The sequence below is a fragment of the Solea solea genome, chromosome 15 (assembly GCF_958295425.1).
Source record: "Solea solea chromosome 15, fSolSol10.1, whole genome shotgun sequence".
Classification (NCBI taxonomy): domain Eukaryota; kingdom Metazoa; phylum Chordata; class Actinopteri; order Pleuronectiformes; family Soleidae; genus Solea; species Solea solea.
In genome coordinates, this window is record NC_081148.1 from 25,474,208 (window position 1) to 25,501,136 (window position 26,929).

Sequence of the window (26,929 nt, forward strand, 5' to 3'; positions counted from 1 at the left end):
ACTCAGCGCCGCGGCGACAAAAGCCGGTGGCAACAGAGGTGGCGGCGTTATAAACCGTGTGACTGGATGATTAATGAGAGGGGCCCTCGGAGCTAAAGCAGCAATCACACGCAGACAAAAGGAAAAAACATGAAACAAAACACGACACGACAGGCGGCCGCCGCCGCCGCTCGGACGGACAAGGCGTGAGCGGAGTGAGGCGGAGCGGCCGCCGCTGCCGTGGAAACACGCCAAGTAAATAAATGATTGAATTTCCAGCGACAGCTTATGAAGACTTTATTTAACCTCGACACTTCAGAGGGAGGAGGAGGAGAATCCTCATTAACACTGCGACACACTTCCTCTCTTCCTCTCAGTGTCAGCGACAACACAATCTCATTTGTTTAAGAGTTCTTGTTTCTCACAGGGAGGGGACGATTCACACTTTTATTTAAATACAAACGCTGTAAAAGTGAATTCATGTTATTTAAGAATGAGAGGATGAGTGGAGTTTGGAGCCCGCTCTTAAAAGCAGAAGAAAACGGTGAATTAATCACTTTTAAATGACGGTTATTCAAAGTAAATTTATAGTAAAGTTATATGAGGACAACTTTATTGGTCCTTTGGTGAAGGTGGAAGGGGAACTGGGCTCATAACTTGAGGTTTGCCGGTTTGAATCCCTACCAGGTCAGGGCCTGGAGCACCTCTCAGCAAGAGACAGAGGAGAAGAAAGACAAGAAGACAGACGAGAGAGAGAGAGACAAGAAGAAGACAAAGAACATTTGTGTATAATTGGTTTAAACTTAAAAGACATTTTAACATGTTTTGTTTTACAGTGGCTGCCATCTTGTGTCACCACGTTTCTACAGAAGCCTGAATGGTCAAACCAAACCAGGCTAAAGCTATGCTAACAAAGAAACATCAACATTTGTGGTACATGAAGGCCACCGTAGTCTTTTTTTTCCCTCAGAAAACATGAACGTACGTTTTTGTCCAACACTGTGTTTTTCATCTCTTCTGTTTGACACAGAGACACAGACGGAGACGGTCCAATATTATCTTTCTCCCTCCGTCGACAGCGGGTGACATTGTGTTGATGTTTGTCGTGTGTTAAACAACACTTTAGAGCGAGGACAGACAAATGAGACTCTCTCTCTCTCTCTCTCTCTCTAATAGAATCCAAAAAAGAGGAAAAATATAGTGCAGGAGGCAGAAGGACTAGTCAGAGCGGTGTGACCGTCAGCGTGTGAGCGGTGGCGGCAGCGGCGTTGTCGTAGTCGGCCTGCCACGCTGTAATTGGAGAGAAAACATATATGGGAGTAAATAAGCGGCTGTCAGCGGCATTAAAAGGAAATGTTGTGACGACTGTGAACAGCAAAGTGGAGACGAAGAAAGAAGGAAAATCAAAGAAAAGAGAGAGAGAGAGAGAGAGAGACATCCAAATATTCAAGATAATTGTTGACCTGTTGTTGTCGAGCTGTTTATTTATTTGTTTGTTGTTCAATGTTCAGGACGTGACGGAAAAAAACGCCGCGCCGTGTGATGATAGACGCAAAAGTGACAAGATTTTTAGAAGTTTTTTAAATAAAAATGCTAAAAAAGGATCTATTTCTTTTACGTAGCGCGTATATTTTTGTGCTACATTTCCCACATTGGGTGATTTCTAAAGGATTATTTGATCTTATCGTTGTGTGCAGTTTTCTCTCATAAGTAACTACAGTTTTGTCTATTTCTCCCTCATTTATACTTTTATTTTACAAAATATTCAAATTTTTTTGGTTTGGTTTCATGTCGCGGTCGACCACTTCATCAGTGGAGCAGAATAAACGAGTCATTGTTTGTCTTTTGTTTGTACAAATTTGACATTTTACCAATTTTATTGAACTAATAAGTAAGTTAATGACGTTTCTTTCTTCAAGTCTACGTAAATAGATGTTTCTTCGTGAACAGAAATTGGCAACAATTGATTCAATGTGAATTAGTTAGACCGCATTCATAATTTTATTGTAGCGTTCGAGCATGAAAAACCTTGTGTTTTTCACTTTTATCTTTCGCAAAAACCTTCTCTTCATAAAAGAAATAAACTCACAGGACGTCAAAAACAAATGTTGAATGTTTTGTACTAAATGTAAACAAAATAATCCTGTGCATATTTTTGCCTCAAACTCATGTTCATCTGTTCAGAAATGAATCTGTAAAGAACAAAAACAGAACTTGATATAAAGTTATGGGCCCCATGTGGTCCACAAGCCTCTGTTTTAAACCTCAAATTACAGCAAATGTTTCTGTTTTTAAAAAGTGTTTTTCTGCACAAAACTGCAATTTACTTTGACTTAACATTTGAATCTGAAATTCATCCGAATCCTCTCTGCCAGTTTCACTCACTGAGCGCTGGAAGTGACCTGACCTGAAGAACAGGGAGTTCACGGTGGGATAACGGTGGAGAAATCTACGAAGAAATCTCTAGAAGAACCAGACTGACAGATGTGCAGCATCTGCCTAGGCCGGTTGTGGTGAAAGTAAAAAATGCGCTTTTCTGCTGTTTTCAAGGGTTAGCGTTTTTTGAGTAGCTCTGAAGTCATGGAAAACCATAATAAGTTTTTTGTAATTGAAACCTTTGTCTTGGGTCATACCACTATTTTCTAATTCAGGTAAAACACAGTAAAAACAGCCCGACTAGAAATAAGCCAAAGAATTGAAAATGTTTTTGTTTTTAAGAAGAATAATCTGCCAATGAGGTCTTAAAACAAGGAAAAATGCCAAAATGTAAAAAGTTTTACTTAAATTCTGTAATTTAAGAAATAATTACTAAGATGATTTTAACTATTTATACCATTGATTTTTCCTATATTTGCACACACACTGATCTGTAATAGTGAAATTAAAGTGGTAGTGCTAATTAAAGCAGTAATATCTTTAAATTTAAGACGAATAAAGATTATTTTTCTAGCGCAAAACTTAATAAACAAGTTTATTTTTTCTTTTAAGGCAAAAAAATCAAGAAAAAAATCCCCACAAATGAGGCTTGAAAATGATGTTTTCACTTTCCCAGGGACAATAAATGCTCGTCACGGGGTTCTGAGTATAACCACACACACTTTCCTCATTTCCTCACCTTGAATATTCACTCATCTCCACCAACGACGACATTTTTATTTGACTAATTTGCTGGAAGTCTTTTTTGGCTGTTTGAAGGAATCAGGTCGATCAAAGACAAAGTAAAGTGATACCGAGGGAACTCCATATCTGCAACACACGAGATGCAAAAGCCTGGGAATCAATAGAGCAAAAGTGTGTGTGTGTGTGTGAGCATAGCTTTAAGCTAAGTATGGGAAGCCAAATGCAAAAAAGCTGCCACTGATACTGACATGAAAAATGCATGATTTCAGACAGAGAGAGCTCTTCTTATCTATGAGGCGAGATCAATAGTGGGAAGAGGTTACGGATTCAAAGTTGTTAACTGTTTAAAAGAGAGAGAGAGAGAAAAACATCTGTACACAATTTAGTGAGAACAAAGCTCGCTCAAAGACACCGGGAGGGGACGGAGGTGAACTTACGTGGGCTGAGAAACTTTTGTTTTCACGCGAAAAAACGAAAGGCGAAATCAAAGAGTTGAGCGTTCCGGGGGCAACGAGAGTCACGCTCGGAAAAACTCAAATCCACAACAAGCTTCACAAACTTTCCTTTAAAACCTAAAGATGCTGCATTTGTTTGTTTGTTTACTTTGGAAACTCTGACCTCGTCTCACACTCCAACACATAATCATCCATGTGTATAACGTGTATAACGTGTATAAAATGGCACCTGCCACCTCAAAAGACAGAAAAACTTGATGTTTGAAGAGTCAATACGTTTTTCTGGGGGCTGGAAACTGAAGTTTCACGCTCCTGCACCAAAGTCCATGGAGAAAATCAATGAGCTGCTGCTCGTTTGTCAACTTTAGTCACTTACTTGAATCCAATGAAAGGATTTCACTTACTTGAGTCACAAAATGTCACTTTTAAACAAACTAATGGAGACGACACACGGTCAACAACTCCTGTGTGCTGTGATGTCAAAGTGTACGATGTCTAACAGAATATAATTAAAGCACTGAACATGTTCTTAAGACAGTGAACATTATATTTATTTAGATGAGCCTTTTATTATGTGGCTAAAATGAGGTTTTTGATTGATTTGCCAGGTTTTAGGGGTCTCACACTGAAGAAACTATAATATCTGTTTTGTTTCTGGACAAAAAAAAAAATCCAAATAAATCCAAATATTATTTTGGTGTAGAATTTGATTTAAAAAAAATACATGTTTTTAATGCAAAATGAATCTGTAAATGACAAAATCAAACAGAAGTAACCAATCTTGATTTAATATTTAGTGTTGAGACCTCTGTGTAGATGATGGGGTTACGACACATTAAATATCCTCATAATATTATTAAATACATAACAACCAGTGCAACGTTTTGTCTTTTGTCAGAAATATTTACTTTTAATGAAAAAAACTGTCAAACAAAATGAAATCATGAGTCAGTCAAACGAGTGTTTGTGTCTCAGTTCATTACACTCACGTCTTCACTGTGTGTGAGAGGTTTCACAATCAGACGTGACACGGGGTGAGAGGCGGAGTCAAACTGAGGTCAGCAGCCAATCACAGGGTCAACAACCATTATTATAGAATTATATATGGAAACACAAAAATCCTCCTTATATACGAAAAATATACTCATTATTTACAATATAATATAATATAAATATGATTGCGTGTAAAAGTAAACGTATGATTTCTAATATTCAGTAGCACGCTGACACTCCCCCTCTCTTCTTCATTTTACATTTTCACGTTGTTATTTTATTGTTTTATTTTGTTTTTATTGTGATTACATTGCAAACGTGCAAATACAAACAAACATTGACTTGATTTGATTTGATTTTGATTGATATTTTACAACAAACTGATGAATCCAGACGATAATTGTTGGTGTTTCAAAATAAGAGTCTGCTAGTTGACAGCGCTAATCAGAGAGCTAACTCACGCCTGGCCTCTGTGCTGACCTTTGACCTGCGGCAGAGAGAGGACGTCGCGGACGGACGGGCGGACGGACAGAAGTGAGTGAGGACGAGTGAAAGACACAGAGGAAAAGCTAACAGATCAAAATCTGAGGCTAACAGCTAGCAGCTACCCTGTCACTGCTGCCTAAACAAGGCCGACACACACACACACACACACACACACACACTTCTCTTCTGATGGAGATCAGATGTATAAATTATGAGCAGCTGACAAAGTCGACTCCAGCGCCGCCGGCGTCTCATCAATCACGAGCCTGTGTGTCAGCAGGTAACTGACGTGGCCCCCGGAGGCACTGCAGCCCCCCCCCCCCCCCCCCCCCCAACACCACCACCACCACCCCTTTACACGTGTGTGTGTGTGTGTGTGTGAGAACAGCTGATTCAGCCCAAAACTGCAAAGAGGAGAAAAAAATTATTCGTACAACTTCCACTCACTCAGTGGAAAACATCCAGTGTACGATGTTATCGCACATCGCGATAAAAAACTTCACTTAAAGAGCTGCAAATTAAAAAAGTGATATTTGGTGAACTCTGTATTTTAGTGTTTATAACGTGTAAATGAAACTGATGTAATCACTTGAATCATATTCCAACATAAACCTTCACTCGTAGAAAGATGGAAAGTGTTTAAAGGATTAAAATTAGCGACAGAAATGTAACTTGCAGAATGGGTGGAGTCCTGAACGTCCACTGAGATCATTGCCATTAACCACTTTTCCCACAATCCTCAGTTTCCCTCCGTCGACAGATTTGAATAAAACTTTGTTTTCATGACGCTGGATTTATCTGTGTTTTCACAGCTTTTTGAGATCATTGTGTGTGTGCGTGTGTGTGCGTGTGTGTGTGTGTGTGTGTGTGTGTGTGTGTGAAAGCAGTGTAATTACAAGCCGCACGTCGTCAGTGTCTGATTTCACTCTGCTCCCAATTACAGGCCAATCACAGTCTGTTCACCGCTCACATTTATCCAGAATTAAAGATTCCACTGCAATAATTACAGGCTTCACTGTCCAAATACAGCACATTACATCAGGATTACACCGTGTTAATGAAAATATGATGGGGGAATTAAATAGACATGTGATGATTTTTAATAAAAGAGCCCATTTTATTAAAAACCACGGCAGGGACACGATGAAAAAATGATTTTTAGCCACTAAACTTCAGATTCAGCGAATAGAATCTTTATCATATTTATCATATTTATCTTTTTTCTGTGAAGAATAAAGATTTTCACTGCTTTGTAACTTGCACCAAATCCCATAGAGAAAATCACTGATTTTACATCACAGCAAACATCAATTAAATTAAAAAAGAATTATTTGGTGAATTCTGCATTTTAAATCATTAGCTTTGATTCACCTGAATGACACAAACTCACCAAATGAAGCAGCAATAGACTAAAAAGTGCTGCTTCCCGTGAGCTAAAATCACAGATTTTCTCTCTGGAGTTTTTTACACTTAATCTGAAGTAGATTACAACAGGTGAGTTTTCTTTCGGTTTCTTTTTCCTTGTGTACACGCTGTCAGCCATGTTTCCTCTGGTGCATTGACAGTGCACTCAGTGATGACTGTGTGTCTGTCAGTAGATGCTTAAAACAAATAAATAAATACTGAACTATCCCTTTAAGACTGACTTTCCATTCAAGGCCAGAGAAAAAAACATTGACTCCTCGAGGAGCGAGCGGGTAAAATAACCTCAAACTACACAATGTTTGCACACACGGCCCAGAGCAGGTAACGTTTGCTCGCGCACACACATCGTATCGATCCCGCTGTCTTCAAGTGAACTTCAAGAAGGAGGGAGAGGAAAATCTTTGACTCCCCACGGGGGACAAGCGGGAGAAAACAGCTCATCGCAGCACCAAAGAGAAGGAGGCCTGTCATGTTCTCTGTGATGAGCTGAAAGACTGGAGGCGGCCTGGAGCAGCGGGGTTTTCCTTCCCCCGGTAAACAAAACCTCCAAAAACAAACAGTTCCACCCCACGGAGACAGAAAAGACGGGACAGTGAGACAAGACGGAGGAGCAGACAGGTGTCGGGCGTAAAGAGTGACATCTGTGATGGAGGGCACTGAGGGAGAAGATGGAGGAGGTTGTTACATGAAAGCAACGTCATACTCGCTGCTGTCTCTGTCTCCCTGTCTCTCTATCTGTCTGTCTCTGTCTCCTGTCTCTGTCTCCCTGTCTCTGTCTCTGTCTCTTTGTCTCTGTCCTGCTGCTTAACTTTGGAGTTTAGACCAGGACGTCGTGTACGTGTAACTCGTTAGTTATTAGTTTTAAAGACACGTTGATATCAACCAGTGACTTTAAAGTAGAACTGGGCAACATCTGAGTCTTTCATGTGTTTAGAGGTCGTCTCAAAAAAAAGTAACATTATGAAAAATAGAATTTTAAAAATAAAAGTTATGATTTTACAAACAAATAACCCGAAGCATATTATTGAAAACTCATGTGATCATATTAGTGTAGTAGTGTAGTGTAACTCTGTAACTGTCGTATGAATGATGCCATTGTTTGGTGGGAGGTCAAGTTCTGGACACGTTATCTCTAAAAAGCCTTTTCTGTCGAGAAAGAACTAAAGAAAGACACAAGATGTCTGGAATTCAGCTGACAAAAGCACTCAGTCGTCCTGAAATCTGATGAGTCTGACAGGAAGTGAGTCCATCTGATCCGCTGTCGTCTCAGTGCTGTCTTACAGGGACACGGAGAGGACGGACGGACGGACGGGGACGCTCCTCACTGTGCTTTTAGCGCAGGTGTGATGAAAGTGGGAGCCGCTGCCGCTCAGGTTACCTCCCGAACACGTCCGCTGACAGACGCTGCCAGCTGGCAGACAAAGAGCTGGGGAGTGATGCCCGTCTGTCTCTCTGTCTGTCTGTCTGTCTGTCCCTCTGTCCGCCCGTCGTGGCTCATCCGTCTGCCTGCTGCATCGTAACACAATATCACATCGTCCCAGACCTGCTACACTATCATATAACATGTCTGGATGATGAGTTACAGTTTTAGGTCGAGGACGAACAACACGCTGAAAAACACACTGAACAACACACTAAACAACATGCTAAACAACGCGCTAAACAACACGCTAAACAACATGCTAAACAACGTGCTAAACAACATGCTAAACAACACGCTAAACAACATGCTTAACAACATGCTAAATAACACGCAAAACAACACGCTAAACAACATGCTAAACAATGTGCTGAACAACACGCTGAACAACACACTGAACAACACGCTAAACAACGTGCTAAACAACACGCTAAACAACGCGCTAAACAACACGCTGAACAACACGCTAAACAACATGCTAAACAACGTGCTGAACAACACGCTGAACAACACACTGAACAACATGCTTTAGCAGTTAGCAGCTACCATAGCTAGACATTGTGGACAGGTGATTCATGTTAGCAACTACTGTAGCAACATGCCGTATTGGTGTTAGCAATTACTATAGTAAAAAATCACAGCATAGCTATTTAATGTTAGCAGCCAGCTGCTATAGCCAGACACCGTAGCATCAATGTTTGTCATTAGCAGCTATAACAAAGAAAACACAACATCAATGATTAATGTTAGCAGCTACAATAGCCAGACACCATAGCATCAATGTTTGTTGTTAGCAGCTACTATAGTCAGATCATATAGTCAGTCACAACAACTTTAACCAGACGCTGTAACAAGGTGTTTAGCAGCTACCATAGCTAGACACTGTTTAGCATCACTGTTTAATGTTAGCAGCTATTGCAGCCACTGGTGTTGGATGTTAGCAAGTATCTTTGCCAAACACTGCAACAGTAGTGTTTGACTTTAGCAGCTACATTAGCCAGACAAAGTAGCATCAGTGTTTAATGTTAGAAGGTACAGGCTATTATATTAGCTATTTGACTTTAGCAGCTAATGTAGCCGCAGGTGTTTGATGTTAGCAGCTACTTTTGCCAGACGCTGCATTAGTAGCATTAGTGTTTGACTTAATTAGCAGCTAATGCAGCTGCTAAAGTAGCATAGCAGCTGTTGCGGTAACGGCTAAAGTCAAACCACGGCATCTGTTTGAGCTGATTCGTGAGCCAACGAGGAAATCTCATAATTCTAGATGAAAATCATGTCATCATAATTGTTCAGAGCTTCATTTCCTGTTTGAGATAAAAAAGAAAGAAGAGAAAAAGATCTTCCAGAGTGGAACAGAATGAGTTAGTTGCTACAAGGTCAACGCTGTCAGTTTGACTGTTCCACTGCTGCCAGCACTTTATCACCGAGAGGTAAACGAGAACAGAGTCACAGTCATGGAGAGAGAAAGTGTGTCACAACCACTGTGTTTGTCACACACTTCCTGCGCTCACTTCATCAGCCTCGTGAAATGACAAAACTGCCCCGAGAAGTTATGCTTGGAATAAAATATGTATTACTACTCGTGACTCTCAGAGTATCTGATTTCAGACGTGTACAGGTCACTGACTCTGGTTCAGGGTTTTAAGTGTGGTACTGTACGTGGACGTCAGGGGTTATTAATCCGTCTGTCTGCAGCTACAAATAAGAGACGAATGAAACTCCCTCTGGTGAGAACACCACACCTTTGACAAGCGCTGAAAAAAAACGATTTGACACTAAGAATTAAAATAATAACTGCCACGATGACTCACAACAACTGAAAAAGTCTTTGTTTTGGCACATTAAAGATTTTCATGTCATTCTTGACAGAGGGTGGAAGCTTGCACGGGCAGTTAAAGGCACAGTGAGCTGGATTTTTTGGCGTTATTCATTAACAATTGCATAAAACCCTAATGTAAATTAAGCGAAGTGACAGGAAAACATGTTCTCTGGGCTGTTTTTACGGCTTTACGACAAATATACTGAGTCAGTTTTGAATGAATAGATGTAGTTTGGTGAAAAGCACCCACAAAAAAACACATGAAGAAAGAAAGACTTGGACAATCGAGGCAATTAAATTAAGATTTTAGAGATGAACTGAGTCATTTGTCATGTGTTTGTGCTCATACTTGTATTTCAAGAACCTGCTAATGAAATTCAACAATAAAAAGATTCAGTTTTGCCTGAAACAGCTTCAAAACAAAGCAAAGTGAAGATGATACATAGTTTTCTGCCAGTCTTTCACAGCTCTCTCTCTCTCTCTCTCTCTCTAACAAGAATGCCGCTCGAGTGTCACTTGACCCCTGTGACCCTGCAGCGACCTCTGGCGCACCCTGGGCAGCGCTCGCTCTTTCACATATTTCCAACAATGTCTCCTTCACCTCATCTGTCTCCCTCTTCACCGCCGTCCAATTCTCTCATCGCCCTCCTGCTCTGATCCCTTTCTTCAGCCTCCATTCACCGGAGAGGAGCTGCTCTCTCCAGCAGAGGAAAACACACGGATGAGCAGCGTTTCAGGGTGATGGGAAAAAGGGAACTGTGGTGTTTGTGAAATGCAGAGTGGGTACGAGTGAGAGTGTGTGTGGACTGTGGACTGTGTAAGAGCACACTCCAAACTCCTACTTCCACAACACAGTACAAGAGGCAGCTGAGCACAAAGAGTCAGACTCTGGTGAGAGAATGTGATAAACAATAGGTGGTCCATGAAGAATTCACAATACAAGGCCTACCATGACAATAATGTCATTCATGGCCCAACATAATATCACGATACATGGTCTACAATAATATTACAATATATGGCCTACAATAATATCGTGATATATGGTCTACAATAATATCGTGTTACACGGCCTACATTAATGTTGCGATACGTTGCCTACAATAGTATCACAATAAATGGTCTACAATATTATCGCAATACACGGCCTACAATAATATTGCGATACATTGCCTACAATAGCATCACGATGCATAGCCTCCAAAAATATTACGACACATGGTCTACAATAATATTGTGATTCATGGTCTACAATAATATCACGATATACGGGCTACAATAATATTGCGATACATTGCCTACAATAGCATCATGATGCATGGTCTACAATAATATCACGATACATGGCCTCCAAAAATATTACGACACATGGTCTACAATAATACTGTGATACATGGCCTACAATAATATCATGATACATGGTGTACAATAATACGATACATTGCCTACAATAATGATAATATTGCGATACATGGTCTACAAAAATATTGCGATACATGGTCTACAAAAATATCATGATATATGGCCTACAGTAATGATAATATTGCGATACATAGACCACAGTTATAATATAACGATTCGGTAATTCTGTGATAAATGATACATTGCAAAGACAGTCATATAAAAATACGACGTCTGTCTAACTGAAAAATAAACAAATACTCCTGCTTCTCTCAGGTTGTGTTGCAGTGATAACAGATAAACAGGACTTTGGAGGAAACTACTTCCTGTTGTATGTTTCCATGACCCTTGTCTTTTGTTTTGTTTTATACGCAGCGTTCCATTCTTTAACATCTGTCTGTGTCAGTCTAGAGTTCCACACATTCCATTTGAGTAGACCAGGAAATCACCCTTATTTGTGTTTCCTTGTTTTCTTTGAGAGCTGACTTGTTCACGTGTGGGTGCTCGCGGCCTTTCTCATGTAACCTCAGGGGAGTTTGCTATGGTTCTCACAGAAACTTCACCAAAGCAAGAGCAAGACTCCAACTGGACTGGAAAATGCTGTGCTACAGGGAGGACGAGCATGGACCCATGTGGATATTGAAGATGAAATTTACATCGTGAGGAACCTAGTGTGACACAAACGTTTTCATTTTCCACCAATAGAGCACCAGAAGCGCCATGTTGGCAGGAAAAGCTCCTGTAAGTTGAACGGTAAAGAGTTCTCTGAGCACTTTAAATCCAGACATCGAGCAATGTATACTACAGTATATGGACAAAAGTATTCAAACACCTGACCGTTACACTGACAGAGACTGTAATGACGTATTCAAACACATATACAGTACTTTAATGTGGATTTGGTCCAACATTTGCAGCTATAACAGCTTCTTGGAGAACTTTCCTCAAGATTTTGAGGCACTGATGTTGGACGAGAAGACCTGGCTCACAATCTCCCGTTCCAGTTCATCTCAAAGGTGCTGGATCATGGGGTCAAGTTCTTCCACACCAAACTCAAACCATGTCTTTATAGTTGTTGCTTTGTGCACTGGGACACAAACATGTTGGAATAGAAAAGGACCTTCGTCAAACTAACGGCATTGTCCAAAATGTCTCGGTATGCTGAAGCGTTAAGATTGTCCTTCAGTGGAGATAAGAAGGTCTAGTGTGTAAAAACAGGTGTGTCCATATAGTTTATCTTAAACCTGACAGACTGTGTCTGATCTTTACCAAACCATTGGGTGATTATGTTTTGAACTTCCTGATGAACCCTAACCCTCATAAACGTCCCCCGTGTCCTCCTCGGGCTGAAGGTGTCTGCGTGACACGGCCGTGCGGCCTCTGACAGGTTAAGCCCTTAATGCGCCTCATTTGACTGGTTAATCCTGAGGAAAACCTTTTCTTTTTTTTGTCTCGTGGGTTTAAAGGTCTGGCTTCCCTCAACCTACAGTACAACCTCGCGTCGTAGCCTCCAACCTAAACATGCTCCAGCCCTCATCATCATCGGCCTCCTCCACCACCAACACCACCCCCCCAAACACTCCACACACCTCCTCCTTCACCGTCTACCCGCATGCATGCATAAGTTGGAGGTGTCAAGACTACCTGTCTCCACAGCAGCAGCCCCCCCCCCTCCCCTCTCCTGACCTGCGGATCGCCCTCAGGGACATTAATTATAGAGCAGTCTGACTTGTTGAGAGGAGAGAGACAGACAGAAAGAGAAAGAAAGGGAAGAGAGAGAGAGAGGTAGAGTGACACAGAGAGTGATAGATAGAGGAAAAGATAAATGCAGAGATGTTGTTACAGAAGCTGTCACCTCCTAATCATGTCATCCTGCTGTACAGAGGTGATGCTAAGGCTTTACTCGATCAGGTTTCCCATTCATTGCCAGAGCCGGTTGGTGGAGGAGGAGGAGGAGGAGGAGGAGGAGGTGTTGGAGGGTGAAGAGGAGGTTTCAGTTTCCCACAGAGTTCACATTTTTAAATATATATCCAAACCTGTTTTCTACATCGCTAAGAATTCAAAGAATTATTTTAACACTAAAAGTAGAAGCTGCTCAGTGAAAGCAGCTGATTTCAGCCACTGAACAAACCACCGACAGCTCAAGTGTTCAACATCTTAAACATATGTTTGCCACTTTATATCAACATTACACGGACAAAGTATTTTAAACATCCAGGTGTAAAAGTATCAGATATTTACATGAATAGAGGAAGTAAAAATACTTGATTTTCTCTATGGAATTTGGCGCAGGAAAGTGAGCGGATTAAAAAAGCGACAGAAACTTTAGTTTCCTGACAGAAAGGCAGTCAAACCGTGACGTGAAGGGGAAAAGTCATTCTTAAGATAGTGTAAACACATAATAGTTTCTATTTATTTCATAATTAATGATAATAATCATTGGCTTTGTGACCCAATCACACTCAAATGACCTGGGGGTCAATGATGGTCAGAATGAGTTTAAAATGATATCACAGCATTCCATCACATCACAATAAGAGTTCACAGAATTAAAGGGTTTATTTTGATATGGAACAAAATAAGAATAAGAAACATATTTATGATGCAAAATGAATCTATAATGAGCAGTGAAATGGTTCGAGGAGGCCACAGACTGACGCTGAATTTCTGTCCCAATCACTGAGCTCAGGCCTCTCGCTGACGTTTATTCCTTTCAGATGTCGTTGTTAAATCATAACAAGTTCATGCTATGAATCTGTCACTTTACATAACACAAAGAAATGAAAAGGAAAAACACTGGGCCTCGACTTTGTCTTCCAGAAGAACCACTTAAAAAGGAAAGGAAACCAAATAAACCCCCGCTGCATGTTCACACGCAAACACGCGACATTCGTGTGTGTGTGTGTGTGTGTGCGCACGTGTGTGTGTGTGTGCAGCTGAACTGCCACGCGTGATCACAGCGATCTGTCCAAACTCCCCCGCGGCGTCTCGACAGCTCCCGTTTCTAATGGACGAGTTGGGATTTTTCAACAAAACGCAAAACAGCAGCGGGGTCATCGCGTGTGAAGGTTAGCGCTGTCGTAAATAACGCTCAGGTGTTCGGGACTCGGTGTCAGGCGAGTGTCTTAATGACGCCGAGTTAACACGCACTAAATAACAGCTCCTCCCGCCGCGCGCTGACAGCCTCAGAAATAATTGACCGCCACGTTTTTTTTTTTTTTTTTAAGTGAGACGCGGAACTCGGAGAATTCAATCGTGTCAGCTGACAGGCTCCTGCACACACACACACACACACACACAGAGCAATGTCAGGTCAGGGATGCGGCCTCCTGCTAGTTATTCTGAATTACCTGGCTCTCCATAATAGGGTCTAGTTAACTAATTTCTTGACAGCGCACTCTCGTCTCGTAAGAAGATTTTACCGCCTGTCAAAAACCTCCTCTTTTGTTTTTTCTCCCAAATTCTTGGCACTTTTTCAACTGAGAGCTCAAATTCAATATCCTCTCTCGCTCTCTGCGAGTGTGCCGAGGACATCTCTAATTCCACACACACACACACACACACACACACACACAACAAGGGGGGGAAATATAACCTTATTATGTTTGAAGGCTAGCAGCCGTGTGTCATTTCATCCACAAGTTCCCATGCAAAGAAAGAAAGGAAAGCTGCTGTAAAAACCGCTGTAACAAAGTTGTGAAGCTCTTAGCGAGGAGGACACTGACAGCCGCACACACACACACACACACACACAAAAGCACAATATATGGTGTCCTGTCGTCTTGTTGTTGTCGTACATGTGTAAATCAGGGATAAAAAGAACCACCCTCACCTCTGCAAAGAGGTCACGAGGAAACCGAACGCCGCTCTCGGTTGGAGTTTTACCTGCGAGAGCAACAAAGACGACAATAGCTGTGCGGCGGTGTGAAGACTCCGCCTTGAAGCTAAAGCTCCACAGTGTCTGTTTTAAAGTTCACAAAGCGACGGCGGCGGCAGCGGCGGCAGCGGCAGCAGCAGCGAGGTCTGCTTACCGTCGTGTTCCCATTCAGCCGATCATCGTCTGCACAATGACAGTAGGTGGAAGCGCCGGCTTTCATTACACAAAGTATAAATAGTGTAATCTATCAGTGCTGCCAATCAGGATGATTGATTATGGGCGGCTGTCAGGGAGCGGAGAGTGACACGTGAGAAAAAAGAAAAAGAAAAGTTTGGTTAACAATGCCTGTGGCTGGTGCCGGGGCTGCTGCCACCGAGCCCGGTGATTAATGTGTTGTCAGCCTGTAATCCCACACCCACGCTTAATGAGGCGAGGATTTATCATCTCGCAGAGTGGCACATGTCACGGGGATGAAGAAGAAGAAGAAGAAGAAGAAGAGGAGGGGAAACCAAGAGGCTGGAAACAATATACTTTTTTCCCCGTAGCCGGCGCTTGACGCGTCTGACAAGCTCTGAAAAAAAAAACCCACAAAGAGAGTTCTGTGTAAGCACAAACTTCAGCGGCACAGCAGTGACTCTCTGTCCTCTGTTCACTCTGACTGTCCCTGAACGCAGCACCGAAGTACAGACGGCGTCCGGCGTCTCCGTCTTCACAGTCAAGAACATCACTGACACTGGTGAGACCACAGGTAACTCACTTTAGACACAAAACCTTTGAGAAAAGGGGTTTTAACTCTTTAAATATAACTTATTTTCCTTCATATGGATTCTAATCATCTAATATTAAATCAGTGTTGGTCCAAAAATGGGTCAAAATCACTGGATCAGACGTTGCAATTGTGATTCTCAAACAGTAAATAACACAATAACACGTCAATAAATACTGACAATTTGCTTTTAAAGCTCTGTTTCTCCAAACTTTCTTGTTGGGAAACCACTTTTTAAAGACAAAAACTCTCATTTTCAACCATAACTGTAACATATTACTAATAATTATGTGTATTATTTTGAACAATATACACATAAAAATTGACTAAAAGTTTGGCACAATTCAACAACTTTCTTTGGAGACCCCAGAAAAATCACCCGCAACCCATTTGTGGGCCTCGACCCAGTCTTTGGGAACCACTGCACCAAACCCCATAGAGAAAATCAGCGATTTTAACATCACAGCACTCAGGAGTTGTTGATCCACTGCTGCCTCCATCACTAAGTTAAGTGAGTTAAGTTGTGATTTCAGCATTTAAAAGATGTTGTTCAGATTGACCTCAGTGACAAAAAGTGACCACACGAGGCAGCAGAGGACCAGCAGTGATTTAAGCTCCTGAGCTTAAATCGCTGACTTTCTCTATGGAGTTTGGTGTAGGAGAGTAAAAAAGGACACAAACTTCCGTTTCCTGTCTAAATGGTTGTCTAACAGTGAGATAAAGACGTGAACATGTTCTTAAGATATCGTAGACTTAAGGTGGGATCAGTTTTTAGGAACCTTGCCTTTAAACTGTGTTCCCGGGGGGAGTGAGTGATAAATGTAAAAGCCTTTCTTTTTTTTTTACAATCATTAGCTTCTCTTTAATAGCACACAATCATCTGTTAGTCGTAAACAACGGCTTGACTTGAATTCTGCGATAAAGATCCGACAGTGACTTAAAGCATAAGCGGAGACGCAGATTAATGTGCGCTGTCAACACGGAGCTACAGACACGGGACCAGGAACAAACCATCACTTCGGAGGGATTAAAAAGAAGTTTGGGAACAATTGTGTGGGAAAAACCCAGTGGGGTACGAAAGACTGAGGGAACAGCTGTCTCTCATTAGGCTCCGAGCGTCTTCCTGAGCAACAGGAAGGATTAGCTGTGATTGGACTGATCACAGTGGAACAGCTAAAAGCATCATTTGATAACAAGTGTAATTGGAGCGTTGCCTCAGTGGCTGGTGTTTTTCTTCTGTCGCTTCCATGATAACTTTCACGCGACACAGTTTCTGCGACTTACACGGGCGAGATTTCGGCCTCAGTAACGTACGAATTTAACACATGAACGTGTTTGGTCTGAACTCCCTGAACCGACTGTTCACAAGTCACCAAATCCGATCTGCGTGTGTCCATATTGACATTGAAATATGATTTCTATAGTTACAGGCCACGCCCCCTAGAAAAAGAAGTCGTCTAAACAAAATGGACGACAGAAATCTGTGTCTGTCCCAAATGTCCTAATGTGTAGGGCACAATTAAAAATGGCCGACTGTTGAGTTGGTTTCTGGGCTTTCATGCTTGTTTGGGCCCTAATTATATTTTTGGGATTCGCTAATTGCGATTAAAGGTAAAAAAAAAACTTGATGTGATGTTGAACATGATGTTAAAACACGTTAAATTCATATAAAATACAACGTCAAGGACGTGACGTTTGGTCCTGAACGGTGGTCTCCTGTTTAGCAGATTTAGCTCGTCTCGCTAACTTTGTTCCAAATCAACAAAACCCCTTAAATGTCAGCGGATGAGTCACTGATGTTTACGTCAAAAACTGAAATAAGAAAATGAGAAAAATGTGTAGGAGTTTAACAATGGGATTTTTGTATTGCATCACATACTTTAAATACTTTCAAAATGTGGTACGTGCACCACCTGGTGGTACTTAAAGTATATACCAGGGTATGTGATCGGAGTGGGACTCGTGGGAATTCGACTTACTGAACGACACTAATGTTGTTTCTCCAGATCTACATTTATACAATTATACAGTATTTTCAGTAAAAATTATGTGTAAATTAAATATTAAATACATGAAATGGGTCAGAAAAAACAACTTTTGGGATGGAAACGGTTAAGTTTTCGTGACTTAGCAACATTTATCGAGCTTTTGAGAACAAAAGTGTGATTTTTAATCATCATTATTACTAAAAAAAATGTGTCTGCTTCTACTTGGAAGAGTTTTGGAAGTTAAGGGAGATCATAAATACTGTTCTACTGTATAAACCAGAGTCTGTGATCCCAGTGGAGCTCAGGGAACTTCTCAGACTAGATTTCTTCGCGCAAGTCCCCAAAATGGACAGCAAAATTCAAAATAGCTGACATACTGTCGAGTTGAGGCCGTGGTTCCAATTGACTTTTTTGTCCGTCTTGAGCTGTGGCACGTTCCCACTAAGTTTTGTGAAATTCGGTGCAACTTAATTTTGCCTTGCTCCATCCACGTTTCACCTTAGGGGGGCACTATGACAATATGGTATTTTTGCCACACCTGACCTCTGTGGAAAGATTTAAGGGTGTTTACCTGCTCAAAAATAAACGGAAAGCCACGGAACAAGAATAATAATCTGAAGTAAAAAACAATAGGTTCCTCGCACAAATTTGATTAAATCAATCTTTTAAAACTTTATAAAGAACTTGATCCATGAAAAACTGTGTTACTTCCCTGTCGTTCCTTTGAAGACAATGGAATAACTATCAAACCATGTAAAGAACGTCGTGTGCGTGTAAAAAAAAAGGGAAAGATCTTTGACATCTGCCAGTTCAGAGTTATTACACTCATAAAAAACATCGAAAAGACAAAAAAGTCACGATTTGTCAAAGTTTACACAAACTTCACGTCAACAAGGACGAGAGAGAGACGTCTCATTACTGCCGTCCAGCTCTGGCCTGTCTTCTGAGAGACACAGAGACAACGACGATGCCAGAGGAGAGAGAGGGGAGGAGTTCACGCAACACGGAGAAAAAACACTTGAGCGTCTCTTAAAAACGTGTTTGTTTCTCTGCTGCGCGTCGAGCCAAAAATGAACAAATACATCCATCATGTTTGCTTCACAGACTCTGACGTGACTCTGGGGTCACGCGCCCCGAGGCTGCCGCCGCTGAACGAGGCAATAAATCAATCCTGGCACGATTACTTCAAATTAATTATGCCTTAAATTATTTTTACAGTGTGTTTATGATATGCACAGACAGCATGTGTGATTTACGCGAGTCACCGACTCTGACCCCGGCGTGACCTCTGAGTCAAGCTGCCAGTGATCAGAGCAGCGCAGGCGCGGGACGATAAATACGTCTCCCTTCACAATTATCCTCAAAAAAACTACTGCGATTCATGTGATTATGGTGATTCGTGTTGAAATATGCTTTAATAAAGGCTTTTTAAAGCTTCTTAAACAAAAATATGAGCAGCATTCTGAGTGTTATCTGTAATCGTGTTTGTGTTTGTTCAGATCGGAAACTAATGGTAATACATTTACAAAAAATACATTATATGAGTGAAAAATGTTGTAACTTTGCAAAAATAAGTTAATAACTTTCCAAACAAAAGTTGCTAATGTAATAAAATTACAAAATTACAATTACAAAATTTTACTAATTTTACTCTTAAAAAAGTTGCATAATGTAAATTTAAAAAATGCACAACAAAATTTTACCAAAAAGCTTCACAAAATGTAATTTTAAAAAAAATTGACAAAATGTTTTGCTGCAATACGAAATAATTCCTATATTACCAAAAAGTCACAAAAAACATGCAAGTAACTTTACAAAAATTACTTTTTTTTACAAAGTTTTGTAACTTGTCAAATTGTTTTGCTACCAATACAAAAACATCCTATTTTACGAAAAAGTCTTACGATTTTACAAAAACACGTACGTAACTTTAATAAATGTTTTACAAATTTTGAATAACTTGACAAAATTTTTTTCCTTTAGTGAATTTTTTGTAATTTAACGAAAACATTTTACTACCTTTATAAAAAAAGATGTAACTAACTGGAGAAAAGTCTCCAAAAAAATGTTAAATGTAATGTAACAAAAATATTGATCTAAAGTGCGCCCCCTAGTGTTTTTTCAGAAGGAAAAACACAAATGAAAAATTCCACACACGACCTTTCACCCCCGTGTGCAAAGAATCATGGGACACGTGGGCGTCGCCCCAAAAAAGTCACCACCGTGTGATGGCGTCTGCTTTAAATTATACGCTCGAAACAAAAAAATGTTCACGCTTCAAAATCAAGTTGTTTGTGGAGGAGAAAAGTGACAGCGCAGAAAGTGACGCAGCGTTTCTGTGAAACTCTCTGAAAACGTACATTTGCTACGCACGTCACAGAGTTTCTGACACACGAGGTCACTTTAACCCACCGGGGTTTTCATCGTCATTATGGGATGTCTGGCAGGTGGAGGGAACCGAGCAAACGGCGCCACATGGATTTTGTTCAGAAAGCAGCAACGACACACGGTCCAAACGGTCCAAACGGTCCTCGGCGGTTTGACGCCACTTCACTCCCTGACCTCCGCGTCCTCACAGAGAATTATCACATTATCACATTCCAACACGCCCAATTTCCCAAAATACAGCTCAAGGCTTTTCCACAGCGACTCTGCTCAGTGTTGTGGCTTTTTTTTTTTTGTTTACTTCAGGTTTTTTAGAACAAAATCTTTCCGCCCACTTTGCTCTCGTCTTTTTTTGTCATTTAGCCGCTGATTTTGTCCAGAGTGAAAATTACCCCAAGAAACACTGGAGTCCAACTGGTTTTCATCCACTTACTGTCATAATCACGAGTGCATGAAAGCATAAAAACCCAACAATTAAAGACATAACCAATGTATCAGTTGTCACATGACAATATACAGAACAACGATGTTGTTTTCCCCCTAAAAAAGAAGGAAAAACAAGCAGCTGTTGACTTTCTGCTTGTGATTTACGCGACGCGGAAAACTGGAACTGTGCTGGAAACAGATGGAAAAGTTCCATCGTGTTGTAAGTTATGACTTTATCAGGACCGTGGAACCCAGTTGTTAGCCAGAGGGGATGTGGGAGTTACTTAAAAATGTTGTTCACCAATTTCTGCAGCCTTTTCTTAACCACAAATGTAAGTTTATACGTCGCACGCTCTCCTGCACCAAACTCCATTGAGAAAATCTGCGTTTTAAGCTCCTGAGGACACAGGGGTTACTAGTCGACTGCTGCCTCGTGTGGTGGATTTGTGTCACTAATAAAAACCTGAAAGATGTATTTCAAACACAGAAATCACAAAACAACATATTTAAACTTACCGATTGAGGCAGCAGTGGATCAACAACTCCTGTGTGCCATGATGTTAAAATCACTGATTTTCTCTATGGGATTTGGTGCAGCAGAGGAAGCAGCTTATATGGCAACACTAACCTCAGTTTGGCTATGTTGGGTTAGGTTAGGTTAGGTTGGATTGGTTTAAGTTAAGGTGGGTTGGGTTAATTTAGTCAAGGTTGGGTTGGTTTGGTTAGGTCATTTTAGGTTTAGATGGGTTGATTTATGTTAAGTTAGTTAAGGTTGGACCCCCCGCGACTCTCCGGTGGAGGATAAAGTGGTAGATAATGGATGGATAGGTGAGGTTGGTTTGGTTAGGCTTGGTTATCTTAGGTTAGATTGGATTTGTTTAGGTTTGGCTATGTTGAGTTAGGCTCGGCAATTTTAGGTTAAGTTGGGTTGGTTTAAATTAAGTTAGTTAAGGTTGGTTATTTTAGGTTATTTTAGGTTACGGTGGGTTATATTAACAGTTTCAGGATCATAATGAAAGTTTACTATTATTATTTCCAGTGTGTGATCCAGTGATTTTTGACCCATTATTGGACCAATAACGATATAATATGAACATTTTCTCTTTGGACTTTGGTGCAGGAGAATAAGTGGTCTCCTGTATTTAGTGACATATTATTTCTTATATTTATTCTTTTTCAAAGTCTCATCCAGTGATTTTTAACCACATTTGGACCAAAACTGATACAAAAAGCATCAAATTAATGAAGACAATTCATCATCAAAGGTTTTTTAAAGGGACGATAATAATGAGAATCTTCTTCCAGAGTGAAATAATTTCATTACTACAGTCTGCGCTCGTCCCGTAGCTCTAATTGAGACTCAAACGATATCGTAAGCGACAGCGAGACAGTGAGACAGCTAATTACCGTCCTTTGTATAACGACGCTGTTATTATGAGCATGAGCTCGCTGAACGAGACATAATAACAAAACACAAATATCCAATTACACCCTCGTCTCTCTGTGCTGTTTCTGTTCTGTCGCGGACGCTTGGATAATTGTTCGCCCGCACGACGCCGGTCAGATCACAGTCACGCCGATGATGTGGACGATTAGAGCGTGGGGGACGTCCTCACGGCTCGTCCACTCTGTCCTATAATGACACTTCATGTCACAGATGAGTCAAAACAAATGTTATGAGGACATGACGTCTTTTGACCTTTGACCCTGTGACGTGGTGTTTAAATGAGCTGTGACAGAATATGAAGTTAATCCTAATCCCAACGATGTATTTATCCACGTGTGTCATGTGACAGTTTGACGATGATTCTGCACTGTAGAAAGAAAATGGTTGATAAAAAATACTTAAAAAATATAACTAAATTAAAAGTTATAGTAAGATTTGGTTTAGTTAGGCTAAAGAGGTTAAGTTACATTAGATTTGTTTGGTTTAGTTTGGGTTGGTTTAAGTTTGATTTGGCTAGGTTAAGTTAGGTTTGGGTTGAAATAGTCAAGGTTGGGTTGTTGTTGTTGACTAGATTATTTTAAATTAGGCTTTGTTGAGTTAGTTTATGTAAGGACGTGTTAGTTGAGTTTGGTTTGGGTTAATTTAATCAAGTTTGGGTTGGTTTGGCTTGATTATTGTAAGTTAGGTTAGGTTGAGTTAGGTTAAGTTAGGATGGGGTATGTTATTTTAGGTTAGTTTGGGTTGGTTTAGTTTAAGGTGGGTTGGGTAAAGTTAATCAAGGTTGGGTTAGTTTGGCTTGGCTGGGTTATTTTAAGTTAGGTTTGGCTTGGTTAGGTTGGTTTAGGTTAAACTTTGTTTGGAAAATGATCTAAGACCTAACATTGTAACTACAGCACAGGTGAACACATGCTCTGGTCACATGATGATGGCAGCTCACGTCTCACTTTAAAGCATCTCTTCTGTACTTAGTGAAGTATTTGTGTCATATTTAGTCTTTAAGAATCATATTACAGTTTATATTTGTTATTTTTCCGTCTGATCCAGAGATTTTGACCCGAATATTAAATTAGAGAATTCCTAAGCAGACAATGAATCACTGAAGGTTTTAAAGGAAAGAAAAACACAGAAACTTTGTTTGTCTGTGACTGTGATTTGACATCACAGCGTCCGGACGCGTCGCTGTGTGTGTGTGTGTGTGTGTGTGTGTGTGTGTGTGTGTGTGTGTGTAGACTCAGTCAAACACTGCTAATAAGGAAGCGTAGAAAAGGACAGGATGATGTTCTCATCAAAGCTGTAACCTTTTACTTTGCATAATAAATAGTCACACACAACAGGTTCAAAGACACGAGAGCGAGCGCCGCGTCAGCCACAATCACTGATTATCTCCGCTTTTCATCCCCAGCAAACATTTCCTTCTTCTTCTTCTTCTTCTTCTTCTTCTTCTTTCCTCTGACGAGACGACGCAAATAAAACCCTGATAAAGTGACTTCACGCTGCCAGCAGCCGTCGCTGAGGTCCTTCCTTTCTCTTTCACACTAAACACTGTGAACTGTGTTTTTATTCCTCCGTCTACCAAACACGCTGAGACTGAGGTTAAATCACTCTCTCTCTCTCTCTCTCTCTCTCTCTGTCTCTCTCTCTGTCTGTCTCTCTCTCTCTCTCGCTGCTCGTGAAGCATCGAGAACAAAGCGTGAGCACGAAGTCGACACTAAGAGCTGATTGTCTCAAACAATAAACATGCTGTTTTTTTGCCCCTCGTGCACTTTTAAAGCCCCCCGACGTCGACTCACATGCTTCTGATTTGTCACCGGATCTGCTCTCAAACCTCCGCCGAGATGACGCTGAATATTTCATGACCTTTACACTCACGTGAAATCAAACCGAGGCTAAAGCAGCTGGTTTTTGCTGTTGTTGTTGTTGTTGTTGTTGTTGTTGTTGTCGTTGTTGTCGTCTTATCAAAGGAAGGTGAAGTCTAATTAGTCGGCGTGAGGAGTAAGTGCATCGGGATCAGGATAATTGAGCGATTGTGAGCTTGTGTGTACGTGAGCTGTCACTACAATCACCGGCCGTGTCACACTTGGTGACGCCGTGGCGACCGGACGGCCGCCCGCCCGCCCGCCCCGTCGTCTTTGATCTGAGCTCATGCATACAGAATCAGGTCAGGGCCTGGACACACACACACACACACACACAACTGTCACACCGACTTTGTAAAGACTTGGTTTCAGCAGATTTTTTTAGGACGACTGAAAGACTGGGGGATCACACATTTAACGACTGACAAGGGAATCACAGACGACGTGATCTGTGTCCCACCTCCTCTTTTCCATTGGCTGTAATCAGTACACACTACCCAACTGCGGACTGTGACTAATGAAGCATCTTACTGACGTTATAAAATATTACTTTTCTTAAAAAAATGTTTTACTAAAAAAAAATTCAACAAATTTCCAAAAAATTACCAAAAATTCACAATTTTTGTAACTCTATAAAAACTGCAGGTCACTTACCTAAACAATTTTTTTATTACATTACCAAAAAAATTGTAATTTTACAAAAATATGTTGCTAACTTTTTCAAAATATGACTTGCTTTACCAAAAAATTGGGTAGTTTTATAAAAAAACCATCTAAATTGATAAAAATGACTCACATCACTAAATGTTTGACAAAGTTATAAAATTGCTACCAATACCTAAAATAATTCTCTGTTAGCATAAAGTCATTTTTCAAAAGTTACTTTTTCATCACCAATTTTTTTGAATAACTTGACAAAATTTCTTGCTACCAAATAAAGAAAATTACCTCCTTAGATCGAGTCTTTTACCCTCACACACAAACAGATTTCTGGGCCGACTGTTGCAGACTCTGTCCAGCTGTGAATTGTGGGTAAAATCTTACAGCGTGTCCACAGCTTTACACACATTTACATGACATTTTTTTTAAAAATGGCCACAACAGCAGAACCTCTGCAGAGGAAGACTGACGGTCGAGCCAGAGCAGAAGGAAGAACAAAGGAAAGAACTTTTCTAAAGTAAAAACAGAGCTGACTCACTGCGTCTGACTTGGGTTTGACCACCTTCATGAAGGCTCCTCTCTCCTGAGCCTCCGTCAGCTCCATGTTGGTAACTCTCCTCGTGTCCAAGAACTTCAGCTGCGGCAACTTGTGCAGAACAAAGTACCTGCGAGAAAAACAAGGTTTTCATCCTGTTGTTGTTGTTTTTAAACCATTAACTCCCTGCACCAAACCCCATAGAGAAAATCTGCCATTTGACAGCACATCACTCAGGAGCTGCTCATCCACTGTCACCACAAACAGTCACTCAACATATGTTATTCTATGACTTTGGTGTTTGGATTTACCTCAGTGACACAAAGTGACCACACGAGGCAGGAGTAGAGCAGCAGCTCCTGTGTCCTCCAAGAGCTAAAAACGCTGATTTTCTCTATGGGGTTTGGTGTGGAGGAGTAAAGGTGACATTAACTTGGTTGAAGTAAAGTGGTGAAAACATTCTTAGGATACTGCTGACTTAAGATGGCATAGAACATCACTTGCAGTCGTGTTTAGATCCTCATGCTGTAAAACAACAACTTAAAACTGTAAAAAGAAATCACTTTATCTATCGCGCCGTCACTTTAAAGCGTTTCCTTGTCGCCAAAGAAACAAACATAGAATCTAAGGAAACGTGTAAAAGTGTGACACACTAATCCAACTGACACCAGCTCTTCTATGTAAATCAACACGAACCCTGAAGTGAAGGTTTGATAATGACACAGACTTAACGGTGATATTTCCTCGTATGTAATCATCTTCAAAGCCGATATACAAATAAGTGCGACGTATAAATAGCAACACAAAAACGAGATACAGAGCCTCGTCTGACAGAGCTGTCACTCTGACAGCATCACACATCTCTGTCTCTCTCTCTAAGCTTTCAGAAACACTGTCTGTCTTTCACTGAGAGAGAAACGTCAAAAGATAATGGCTGGAATACGTCGATGACAAACGGATCCTTTTACACGAGTGTGACGGGAACCGGAGAGGACGACCAGACTAATGGACGATGTCGAAGCTCATGTTTTCAACACCTGACGATTATAACAACAGGAATCATTTAGGCCCAAAATAATGTTTGTGGGTGTCTGTTAAAATCTATCAAATGACTTAAAGGTCCAGCGTGTAAGAATTAGTGACATCTAATGGGGAAACTGCATATTACAGTTAACAATAACATGTCATAACAAAGTGGAGTTCTGTAAATATACTGGCCTTTAAAGGCGTTAAAATTAAAAAAAAAAAATACTATTAATATTTGATATGTTTATTTCAGACTGATGTAGCTTTAAAAGACTGACTCATTTAAGTGGAAACAAATATTAATATATAAGATTTTTAGAGATGATTTTGGAAAGGTGTCATTTTCTGCCGCTAGGAACAAATTTGTGAGTTTTTTTTTAAGGAATTCTTAAAGGCTACTAAAACCAAATAAAGTGTGAAAACACTCATACAAACATATTTATAATACATTTCTGACGATGAAACCTGTTGTACTAGCCAAAAATAATGTATTTCCCTAATTTTCATTACGTTTTTAATCAGCTAACCTGGCTTGTACCAAGATTACAGAGGACTGGATTTTCCCTGTTTGTTCATTTCCTTCTTAAGAAAACACATTTTTATTGAAGAAAAAATTATTTTATTTTTATATATTTTATATTTTATTATTATACCTCACCGACCACTGAACCTAAAACCACATAAACACAATATTTGTGTGAATAAATACATGATAGATAATAAACTGAACAGGAAAATCAGATTTAAAGACATTTTCTTCATCTCATCTTCACAGAATTACAGTGACGATGATTCTTGTGCAGCTGCAGAAAAAGAAAATGGCACAAACGTCCGACACGTTTCCTCTGAATAAAAGAAACTCATT

General features: G+C 40.5%; 1 protein-coding gene across 1 annotated transcript in view; it reads right to left on the minus strand.

Moving 5' to 3' along the window:
• Nucleotides 1-26,929, minus strand: part of lrmda (leucine rich melanocyte differentiation associated) — a 269,062-nt gene that overhangs the window by 64,261 nt on the left and 177,872 nt on the right. Inside the window, exon 5 of the mRNA XM_058651825.1 lies at nt 25,042-25,168. Within this exon, the coding sequence (XP_058507808.1) occupies nt 25,042-25,168 (127 nt within the window). The remainder of the gene's footprint in view (nt 1-25,041; nt 25,169-26,929) is intronic.